This window comes from Salvelinus alpinus, chromosome 2, assembly GCF_045679555.1.
Source record: "Salvelinus alpinus chromosome 2, SLU_Salpinus.1, whole genome shotgun sequence".
NCBI classification, from domain to species: domain Eukaryota; kingdom Metazoa; phylum Chordata; class Actinopteri; order Salmoniformes; family Salmonidae; genus Salvelinus; species Salvelinus alpinus.
Window position 1 is genome coordinate 12,903,660 of NC_092087.1, and position 11,754 is coordinate 12,915,413.

General features: G+C 44.4%; 1 protein-coding gene across 2 annotated transcripts in view; it reads right to left on the minus strand.

Moving 5' to 3' along the window:
- Positions 1-10,983, minus strand: part of LOC139554042 (protein TASOR-like) — a 28,138-nt gene extending 17,155 nt beyond the window's left edge. Inside the window, exons 1-10 of one of the 2 annotated variants that reach the window (XM_071366960.1) lie at positions 10,570-10,983; positions 3,545-3,666; positions 3,354-3,446; positions 3,195-3,267; positions 2,799-2,890; positions 2,463-2,597; positions 2,120-2,250; positions 1,558-1,589; positions 1,277-1,382; positions 1,033-1,136 (exon numbers count right to left, since the gene is read on the minus strand). In XM_071366960.1, the coding sequence (XP_071223061.1) occupies positions 1,033-1,136; positions 1,277-1,382; positions 1,558-1,589; positions 2,120-2,250; positions 2,463-2,597; positions 2,799-2,890; positions 3,195-3,267; positions 3,354-3,446; positions 3,545-3,666; positions 10,570-10,801 (1,120 nt within the window). In that variant the 5' untranslated portion in view covers positions 10,802-10,983. Of the gene's footprint in view, positions 1-1,032; positions 1,137-1,276; positions 1,383-1,557; positions 1,590-2,119; positions 2,251-2,462; positions 2,598-2,798; positions 2,891-3,194; positions 3,268-3,353; positions 3,447-3,544; positions 3,691-10,569 lie in introns of both variants that reach the window. The other variant, XM_071366952.1, reaches the window with a different exon arrangement.
- Positions 10,984-11,754: the final 771 nt, after the last annotated feature.

An 11,754-nucleotide genomic window follows, 5' to 3' on the forward strand; every position in this document is an offset into this window, starting at 1 on the left:
TTGAGATCCTGTGACTGTGCTGGCCACCCCATTATAAACAGAATACCAGCTGACTGCTTCTTCCCTAAATACCTCTTGCATAGTATGGAGCTGTGCTTTGGGTCATTGTTCTATTGTAGGAGGAAATTGGCTCCAATTAAGTGCCGTCCACAGGGTATGGCATGGCGTAGCAAAATGGAGTGACAGCCTTCCTTCTTCAAGATCCCTTTTACCCTGTACAAATCTCCCAATTTACCACCACCAAAGCACCTCCAGACCATCACATTGCCTCCACCACGCTTGACAGATGGCGTCAAGCACTCCTCCAGCATCGTTTCATTTTTTCTGCGTCTCACAAATGTTCTTCTTTGTGATCCGAACTCCTCAAACTGTCTGTCCACCACTTTTTTCTAATCTTTCTCTGTCCAGTGTCTGTGTTCTTTTCCTTTTATTGGCCAGTCTGAGATATGGCTTTTTCTTTGCAACTCTGCCTAGAAGGCCAGCATCCCGGTGTCGCCTCTTCACTGTTGACGTTGAGACTGGTGTTTTGCGGGTACTATTTAATGAAGCTGTAGTTGAGGACTTGTGAGGCGCCTGTTTCTCAAACTAGACACTAATGACTTGTCCTCTTGCTCAGTTGTGCACCAGAGCTTCCCACTCCTCTTTCTATTCTGGTTAGAGACAGTTTACGCTGTTCTGTGAAGGGAGGAATAGACAGCGTTGTACGAGATCTTCAGTTTCTTGGCAATTCCTCACATGGAATAGCCTTCATTTCTCAGAACAAGAATAGACTGACGAGTTTCAGAAGAAAGTTATTTGTTTCTGGCCATTTTGAGCCTGTAATCGAACGCACAAATGCTGATGCTCCAGATACTCAACTAGTCTAAAGAAGGCCAGTTTTATTGCTTCTTTAAATCAGCACAACAGTTGTCAAAAACAAGGATATTTCTAAGTGCCCCTAAACTTTTGAACGGTAGTGTGTATATCACTTGATCTCCAGCACCTGCTTAAAACCAGTGTGTGTGTGTAATGTGTTCCTCCTGTAATGTGTACCTTCGTGGCTGCCTGCGTACAGGTTCCAGGAGAACAGAGCTGAGGGGATCATCTGATTCACCTGGTCTATACACATCACCTGACCCAGCTCCAGCTTCTCAGGCCTAGAAACAGACACACAAAGACACAGGTTCATTTACTAACATTCAATCCTCTTCACATGGACATCTTTAGATCTAATGGGGCTGAAAAGCAAACGTTAAAAATAAAAACATTGATTTGTAAAGGAGGTCCCAGGACTCACAGTTTGAAAGGCAGGAAGGGGGGGGAGAAGGAGCAGAAGGAGACCAGGGACACTGTTCTACCCTCATTCACAAGCTCTCCACTCCACACTGTGTATTTACTCCTGCCTGTAGACAAAGAGACATGACAGTCATACAGCCACCAACAAATAGCACAAACACAGTGATTGGACTTACTTTATTAAGTCGCTCTGGATAAGAGCACTGCTCAATGACTACAATTTAAACAACCCTCCGTATTTTTTGCGCTCCTCATGAATTAGTCTCAAAAGATATGAATTACCTGTACTTCCTTCAGACGTTTGGCTGTTTGACCTGATAGCGAAAGAAAACAACAAATTACCTAACATTGTCACATATACACCTGTATTAGGACACAGCCTGTCGTTTCCAATGGGAACAAATTAGTCATAGTGGGCAGAACAAGCAAGGAGGTGTGCAGAGCCAGGTACGAGCTAGGGATATCCTATTGGCCCATTCTAGCATGGAGCTACATATTTCCGTTAGGAACACCTACTCTGAAGTGCGCGTGTGCAATAACTACATTTGCCTTTAAACTCCTTGTAAATAACGCTTTTTTTTTTTTTTTTTTACTTTGGTAAAGGGTAAAGTCTACAAAACTGAATCCACTCTGTTCGTAACAGAGATCAATGGATGGAGATCAAATGTTTCATCGATGAGAAAATTTGCAGAACGTCGGCCAAAATTCATCTCCTCCCACTGTGCCGGCCACTGTGCTTCCTCTCACTACCATATATGGTAGTGAGTGGAAACGCTAAGCGGACGCTTCACATTTATACATCTGGTGAAATATCTTGCTCATTGTTCTATCTGTGCTGGCGTACCTCAGGGGAGCCATGGGCTTGGCTTGAAGAGGAGCATCTTTGCCTTTGAACTGGAAAGAGACCACTGCATAGGGACACACGTGCCTCGGCCGAGGCTTCAGCTCATCAAAGTCATACTCATAGAAGTATTGCTGTGGGGGGAAAGAGTAGACAAACAGGACAGAATGGGACTTCCAGTATGACGACTTAAAACACAAGAAACCTTAATGCCGCAGTTGCATATTCAGTTTGATTTTACAGATGTTTCTGTTTTCCAAACAAACAGAATATCAGTAAGTCACCGGTATAACACATCTACTGAGGCCCGTCCTCTACACACAATGGTGTTAGTACCAGTATTTACCTGAGTAAGTTCGTATGCTCTATAGGAGGTGAGAGATGTCACTTTGCTGGCGTTCTTGGAGAAATGGCTGTCAAACTTGGGAGTGGGGTCCAGAAGGTTCTTTGACATGTTCTCATAGATGCTCTTCACTTTACCCTGTGTGTGTGTGTGTGTGTGTGTGTGTGTGTGTGTGTGTGTGTGTGTGTGTGTGTGTGTGTGTGTGTGTGTGTGTGTGTGTGTGTGTGTGTGTGAGAGAGAGAGAGCACTTTCATTTATATGTTCAAAATGTCCTTGAATTTTCCCTGACCACGTAAGGACGAGAGAACTTTTGAGAAAAACAACGGTAGTTTTTGTTACCTTGATGACCTTGAATATGACGATCTCTCCCATGACTCCAGGGTTAAAAGGATTGATCTGCAGTAGGTCTGAGTTTTTAGACAGATAAACACCTGAAAGACAGAAACAGTCTTAATCCTCCTTATAACCGTTTTACCACAGATGGAACAATGAGACATATTTCACTGGATGTATAAAGGTGAAAGGTGAGAGGAAGCCCATTGGCCGGCAGTGGGAGAAGATGGTCTCTTAATTATAAAAAAATCTTTGGTTTTACTATCCCATTTTTTGTTTAATGTTCTACAATTAGCCTCACTTCAGTTTAGAAATATCTGTATAACACAAACTTCAATAACTACATTTGCCAACACTTCGTCAGATTTAAATAGCTCAAAAGTGGATGGAGAACGACCTTACCCTTGGCGGGGTTCCCCAGAGCTGTGATCCAGCTGTGCCCCACAAGCAGGCCCTTCTCACAGATCCATGGCAGCTATAACCAGGGGTATAACAGTATTATTATACGTAATATGTATACTCAATCGTACATAGAAATGTGTAAATGCCATAGGTTCTTACCTTGGTGGTGTCAGCCATCAGGAAACAGTGGGTCTCCTCCAGTTCCTTCTCCGTCCTCCCATCCTGCTTCAGCTCTCTCCTTTTCTCTACAAACTGTCAATCAAACAATGATAAAAAATATGAAAAAACATCTGCGCTGCAGATTAAATGGCATTTCTGGATGATGTCAGCCGGCCTAAAGCATTGCTTACGTCCTTCTCCAGCAGCTCGCTGTGGACCAGTCTTGGCTTGGTGTACATGAACATCCCGTTGGAGCTGGCTTCTCTGTAGTTGGATGACAGGATGGTCAAGATGTCTTCAAACTCCCGGGACTCTGACGACACATATTGGAACAAGGCTGTTGGAGACAGTCCGGTTGGTCAGTTCAACAGTCGGTCTATCCCAATCACAATTTATTTGTCCCGTGACAAAATAATGCAGAAATCTAGAATCAAGCACTAAATAATGCAGAAATCTTGAATCAAGCACTAAATAATGCAGAAATCTAGAATCAAGCACTAAATAATGCAGAAATCTAGAATCAAGCACTAAATAGTGTCCCACACATACACAGGGGTTGAAATATTTATTTTTTGCCACTTGTCCTTTCGACAAATACGACTGATTTAAAAAAAAACTTTACCCGAAAGCTCAAGTCATATGGGAGATATTTTTCAATTAGGCTGTTCAAGGAATATATTTTACAGTTGTCAGAATGACATGACCAATGTTGAATAGAGGGGAATCCCAGCTTTTCAACAGTGTCAGTAATTTCTCAGCTGCCAATATTGGGCTCTGGAGATGCGGTTTACAACCCGAGTAGGCTAAGCATCGTTTTTTTAACACACCCGTTCATCAATTGCGTGTCGCCATTTGCGGTTACGCCGATGGAAAGTTTAGGAAATCGGACATGACAATTAGATTAATACATGATAATGGCTAAATAGTTAACTACCGAGAACTAGCCAGCAGGGGTGAAACTTTCACTGGGGGCATTAGCATTTTTGTCCCCCCCAGTTTTAGCATTGGAATATGATACAAAACAAGGCAACGGTGTGCTTCAGGACCATGCGGACGCCTCCGCGAGGTCGGGTAGACTGTTTATCCGACTGGATAAAAATATAATGTTATGCCCCCCCCCACTTCTAAAACCAAAGTTGCGCCCCTGCAATCCAGCATACACAATATGTGTTGAATTGGCTATCTAGCTAGTAGGCCTGTAAATTAATTACAGCGGACTACCTAATCTCTCTCCCTCCTCTGGCCCACTCACGTTTGCACACACGCAGCTGATGAGCACACCATGATTTCCCCAGGATTTTCATGACTGTACAAAGTCTGTTTGCTGACCAAAAATGTGCTATAACTTTGCAAATAATTCACTAATTAACAAGCAATATCAACAAATGTGAGCAGGCGGCTACAATTTGCTCTCAATAGTGCATCTCGCAACCGGGGATAACTGAAAGACCGCTCTGCAATCCTACTCTGATACGCTCTGCAGAAATTGTGATAACAGCAGGGCAACTCCATGGTAAGAGTGACACCGAGACTCAGACTTTTCATTTAAAGTTGGATGGCCAAACAAAAACCAATGATTGCAAAGTAAAACAAACCATACAACTCTATGTACAATGACTACTTTTAACAATTTACACTGAACATTTTACAAAAACATGTTTACTTGAAGAACAGTGTAGCTGTTCAACACCATCATCCTAGAAACCCTAGACCCACTCCAATTTGCATACCGCCCCAATAGATCCACAGATTATGCAATCTCTATTGCACTCCACACTGCCCTTTCCCACCTGGACAAAAGGAACACCTACGTGAAAATGCTATCCATTGACTACAATTTAGCATTCAACTCCATACTGCCCTCAAAGCTCATCAATAAGCTAAGGACCCTGGGACTAAACAACTCCCTCTGCAACTGGATCCTTGACTTCCTGACGAGCCGCCCCCAGGTGGTAAGGGTAGGTAAGAACACATCCGACATGCTGATCCTCAACACAGGGGCCCCTCAGGGGTGCGTGATCAGCCCCCTCCTGTACTCCCTGTTCACTCATGACTGCACGGACAGGCACGACTCCAACACCATCATTACATTTGCCGATGACACAACAGTGGTAGGCCTGATCACCGACAACAACAAGACAGCCTATAGGGAGATCAGAGACCTGGCCGTGTGGTGCCAGGACTATGATTGTGGACCACAGGAAAGAGGACCGAGCACGCCCCCATTCTCAACGATGGGGCTGCAGTGCAGCAAGTTGAGAGCTTCAAGTTCCTTGGTGTCCATACCACCAACAAACTAATATGGTCCAAGCACACCAAGACAGTAGTGAAGAGGGCACGACAAAACCTATTCCCCCTCAGGAGACTGAAAAGATTTGGCCTGGGTCCTCAGATCCTCAAAAAGGTTCTACAGCTGCACCATCGAAAGTATCCTGACTGGTTGCATCACTGCCTGGTATAGCAACTGTTCAGCCTCCGACCGCAAGGCACTACAGAGGGTAGTGCGAACGGCCCAGTACATCCTGGGGCCAAGCTTCCTGCCATCCAGGACCTCTATACCAGGCGGTGTCAGAGGAAGGCCCTGAAAATTGTCAAAGACTCCAGCCACCCAAGTCATAGACTGTTCTCTCTGCTACCACACGGCAAGCGGTACCGGAGCACAAACTACAAGAGGCTTCTAAACAGCTTCTACACCCAAGCCATAAGACTCCTGAACATCTAGTCAAATGGCTACCCAGACTATTCACATCCCCTCTCCAAACCACTGCCACTCTGTTATTATCTATGCATAGTAACTTTAATGAACTCTACCTACATGTACATACTACCTCAACTAACCGGTGCCCCCGCACATTGACTCTGTACCGGCACCCCCCTGTATATATTGTTATTTTTTACTGCTCCTCTTTAATTACTTGCATCTCTTATTCTTATCCATATTTTTTTTAAACTGCAAGTAAGCATTTCACTGTTAGGTCTACACCTGTTGTATTCGGTGCATGTGACTAATAAAATTTGTGATAGTTCATAGAATCATAAAGCCTTCACTTTCAAATCACAACAAAATAATTTCACAAATGCAAAATTTACACTTACTGTAGGCTGTTTCAACCTGCTTTAATACAGTTGCAGCTGACAGTATTTTTTAGTTACAACACGTTCCCGGCTTCCTTCTTCCAATACACACACAGGTGTTCGGAGCATGATTTGCTAATTAGGACAGGTGTTCCCTCTGTTTTCTGTCTGTCTTCATCCAATGACTTACAGTGCATTCAGAAAGTATGAAGAGCCCAAGACTTTTTCCACATTTTGTTACGTTACAGCCTTATTCAAAAATGGATTACATTTTTTTTCCTGTCATCAATCTACACACAAAAGTTTTTTTTAAACAAATTTTTGCAATTATGTAAATGTGATATTTCAGTTGATTTTTTATACAAGTATTCAGACCCTTTACTCAGTACTTTGTTGAAGCACCTTTGGCAGCAACTACAGCCTTGAGTCTTCTTGGCTATGACGCTACAAGCTTGGCAAACCTGTATTTGGGGAGTTTCTCCCATTGTTCTTTGCAGATCCTCTCAAGCTGTCAGGTTGGATGGGGAGCGTTGCTGCACAGCTATTTTCAGGTCCCTCCATTGATGTTTGATCAGGTTAAAAGTCCGGGCTCTGGCTGGGTCACTCAAGGACATTTGCCCCAAAGCCACTCCTGCATTGTTTTGGTTGTGTGCTTAGTAGGGATGCAACGGTACACAGTATGTTAACGAACCGTTCGGTACGCCCCCTATGGTTCAATACGCACACATGAACTGCGGAATTATGGTATGCCTGTCATTTTCCTATCATTTCCAAACTTGCTTATTGCGCTGCAGACTACACACACGTTGTACATTCTGATCCACAAAACCAGACGTGCAACTTGTGGCCATTAGAGGGCTGACAAACTTTACTCCAAAGCAATGTCTCAAAATGTAGTGACCGCAACCCTCCCCCTTAAACAACTAATGTACAATTTGCAATAACATCTCAGGAGGAAACCTCCCTAAAGGGACTCCATGAAGAGGGGAAACTAAAAACAAATATTCTCTCAGCTCCAACGTAACAATGGCGAGCGAGACAGAGAGAAGCAAATTTTAAGAGGCACCGACGTCTTCCAAATCCGCTGATTGGGTACATTTTGGATTCAGCATTCAACACGATGACGAGGGTAAGAAGACCATAAACAAACAAAGTACAGTGTGCAAGCATTGCTTTGCCACTGTCGGCTACTCGAGTGGAAACACTTCTAACGTGTCATTTACGTGGCCCTCACCCGGCCGTATCCCTTGCAGGTGGAGCTGGAGCAAGGAGAGTCCACTTGTTAGCGAAAAAACAATCTCTCGCTGCTGCCTTCCAACAACAATTTGTGACATATTCCGAAAAACAAAGAAATAACAAAAGCAGTGGCCTTATTCATAGCCAAAGATTTGCAGCCCTGTGGGATTTCGTCACTTGATGATTTTTTTTTTGCCGCGTTAATGTCCCCTCCCGCACACATTTCAGCAGCAAACTAATTCCCAAGCTCTATGAAACAGAGAGAAATTGAAAATGAATTGACACAGACACCCTATATAGCTCTCTCCACTGATAGTTGGACCTCCAGAGCAACTCAAAGCTACCTCACTGTGACGGTTCACTATGTACTGGATTGGGAGATGAAGAGCTACATGTTGTCAAAGCGAAGAAGCACTTCATTTTCATGTTTTTCTCCCCTTGATTTCATACAGTAGAGACAGAAACCAGGCCTAGTCAGTCATGCTGCCATTTTTCTGAATGGAAAGTTTGTCTATGGGCAAAATAAAGAGGTCATTATTTAAAGGGTGATGTGTTTACATTTTTTTCTTAAATATAAAGATACCGGCCTCCCGGGTGGCGCAGTGGTCTAGGGCACTGCATCGCTAGCTGTGCCACCAGAGACTCTGGGTTCGCGCCCAGGCTCTGTCGCAGCCGGCCGCGACCGGGAGGTCCGTGGGGCGACGCACAATTGGCCTAGCGTCGTCCGGGTTAGGGAGGGGTTGGCCTGTAGGGATATCCTTGTCTCATCGCGCACCAGCGACTCCTGTGGCGGGCCGGGTGCAAGGTAGCCAGGTGCACGGTGTTTCCTCCGACACATTGGTGCTCCATTGGTTGGAGGCGCGCTGTGTCAAGAAGCAGTGCGGCTTGGTTGGGTTGTGTTTTTCGGAGGACGCATGGCTTTCGACCTTCGTCTCTCCCGAGCCCGTACGAGTTGTAGCGATGAGACAAGATAGTAATTACTAACAATTGGATACCACGAAAAGGGGGTCAAATTAAAAAAATTAAATATAAAGATACCGCAACCGTACGGTTACCGTGGCCCACAAACCGTGATACATACCGAACAGTGGGCCCATTGTACCGTTGCATCCCTAGTGCTTTGGGTCATTGTGCTGTTGGAAGGTGAACCTCTCTGGAGCAGGTTTTCATCAAGGATCTCTGTACTTTGCGCTGTTCATCTTTCCCTCGGTCCCGACTAGTCTCCCAGGCCCTGCCGCTGAAACATATCCACACAGCAAGATGCTGCCACCACCATACTTCACCAGGTTTCCTCCAGCATCACGTCTGTAGGAAACCTGGACGTGATGCTGGAGGAAACCTGGCTTCTCTTGATTTCATCAGACCAGAGAATCTTGTTTCTCATGGTCTGAGTCCTTTAGGTGCTTTTTGATAAACTAAGCGGGATCTCATGTGCCTTTTATTGAGGAGTGGCTTCCGTCTGGCCACTTTACCATACAGGCCTGATTGGTGGAGTGCTGCAGAGATGGGAGAACATTCCAGAAGGACAACCATCTCCACAGAGGAACTCCGGAGCTCTGTCAGAGTGACCATTGGGTTCTTGGCCACCTCCCCGATTAAGCCCTTTCTCCCCTGATAGCTCAGTCTGGCCGGGTGGCCAGCTCTAGGAAGAGTCTTGGTGATTCCAAACGTCTTCGATTTAAGAATGATGGAGGCCAGTGTTCATGGGGACCTTCAATGCTGCAGACATTTGTTGGTACCCTTCCCCAGAGCTGTTCCTTGACACAATCCTGTCTCGGAACACTGCGGACAATTCCTTTGAATTGGCTTGGTTTTTGCTCTGAAATGGCCTTTCAACTGTGGGACCTAGACAGGTGTGTGTATTACCAAATCATGTCCAATCAATTGAATTCACCACAGGTGGACTCCAATCAAGTTGTAGAAACATTGCAAAGATGATCAATGAAACAGGATGCACCTGAGCTCAATTTCGAGTCTCATAGCAAAGGGTCTGTATACCTATATGTAAATAAAGTATCTGTTTTTTTTTATAGATTAGCAAAATTTTCTAAAGCTGTTTTAGCTTTGTCATTATGGGGTATTGTGTGTAGATTGATGAGGAAAACAAATATTTTAATAAATTTTATAATAAAAACAGTAACGTAACAAATGTGGATAAAGTCAAGGGGTCTGAATACTTCCCGAATGTAATGGAACAAAGATTATCAAGGGCTAGAAATTGCCCAGCAATAAAAACGCACCCAGGGTACACTTTTCAGAGTAACAAATCAAATCTATATTATTCTGGTCCAACAATTTTTTTCTGTCAATAACATAAACAACGACATACTGATTGATTGGGGCTCGAGAGATGGCACCTCTGCATAAATTGTATCCTGTTGTCTAGGACTTCTTCCCTGTATTTAGGATCCAAAGTCATTTCTGTCGGGAAGGGACAACCACGACAACCATGGAACGTGGGTGTGTCCAAACAAAGACTACTAGCTTGCTAACGTTACCTGCTGAAACGGTGTGTAAGATGTAGGCTAACAGCATGCACATTTCAAAAAATACATCTAACTAACACAACTCACGTAGTGCCCACCTCCACTCCAATGGCTACCTAGCTAAAGTAGCTACCTGACCGGGTAAACCATGTTTCACTTTCAGGTGCAATAAAAGCAGGTGACTTTAGCGAAAAACATGCTAAGTTAACAAGCTAACGTTACCTTCTAGTTATTTGCTGAACGGGGTCAAATTCAATGATCAGACAGATGGAATACAGTTTGTTTACAAGTAGCTAGCTAGCGTTGCTAGCATAGCTAGCATGCAGTAACGTTAGCATTATTTAAATGTAGGAAAACATCAGCTAGCTAGCTAGCTAGCTAGCATATACGGCGAATTTAGCTATTGAGAAAGTAGCTACCTCTCTTTTCTTTGTTCTTTCTCGGTATTTGAAAGTTCAAGCGGTCCCCCGCTTTTGGAATATATTGCGTAGAAGACACTCCAGCTCTCGGTCTAGTCTCGGTACCACCAGCTTGCTCGGTACCAGAATGCTCGCCATCTTGACTTGGTGTAACGTAACTCTCGGGTGGGATGTAATATTTCACTGAGCTGTATTTCGATGCAGGGACGCTGCCACCACTGTGGCTCTCCATCTTAGATAAACACTTATTTGACAAAAAATGCAATAGACACTGATCTTTCTTGTTAAATCGGCTGAGAGTGTTATTTCCCCACACACTCAGAGCGCAGACTCTCCAACCACATCTCCGCCATGCTGCTTCACTGACGTTTTCGACGCACGGACTACCTTGCTCCCTACACCACCACTGCTGATGCTGCCGGATCAGGCAATCGATGCATTGGGTTTTATGCGAAGGGTTTTAGCGCCACCTGCGGGTATATGAACGAACGGCATGATGGCTCACTTTATATTACCTTTTACATGTGAGATATACGAAGTCATTATACAAGAGTAGCTTGTTTTATTTAATTGTATATTTTTTTTTTATTTGTGTTTCCGAAATATTCACAAGCACTGTATCCTTCCACCTATTCACTGACTAAAATAACCAGCTCTTGAATGACATGCTATTTGTTCTGTTGGCCTGATGCACAGATGGCCAAAAGAAACCTGAGCTGGCATGAGGCGAGGCACTTGGGAGACAAGGTACGCCAATGCCTGTAAGCCCAACCATAAGGCTTTCTCTCTGGGGAACAGGGGCATTATATCTAGCCTGGTCCCAGATCTGTTTGTGCTCTTGGCCTGACAATTCCATAAGGAGTTGTAAAGAAAGCAAAAACAAACTGACATCCAAGCTAACCTGTGTCTGTCTTCTCCTTGGTCTGATTGCATGTGATTGCATCATGACAAAGGGGAATTAAACCAAACATTTAACCAAGGCTCAGGGGACATACACCAACACACCTGTCTGATTAGGCCTTTCTCACCTCGCCTTCTAAGACAGCCCCAGCCACTACTATTGGCTAAGAGAGGCCCCATGAGGAGGGGTAATCAGCATTTCTAACAGTTGGGCCGTTAAGGGTGTTCCATGCCATGCCGGTAAAATTCACTCTCTTTGTGTATGATGTTTACCAATATACAGTG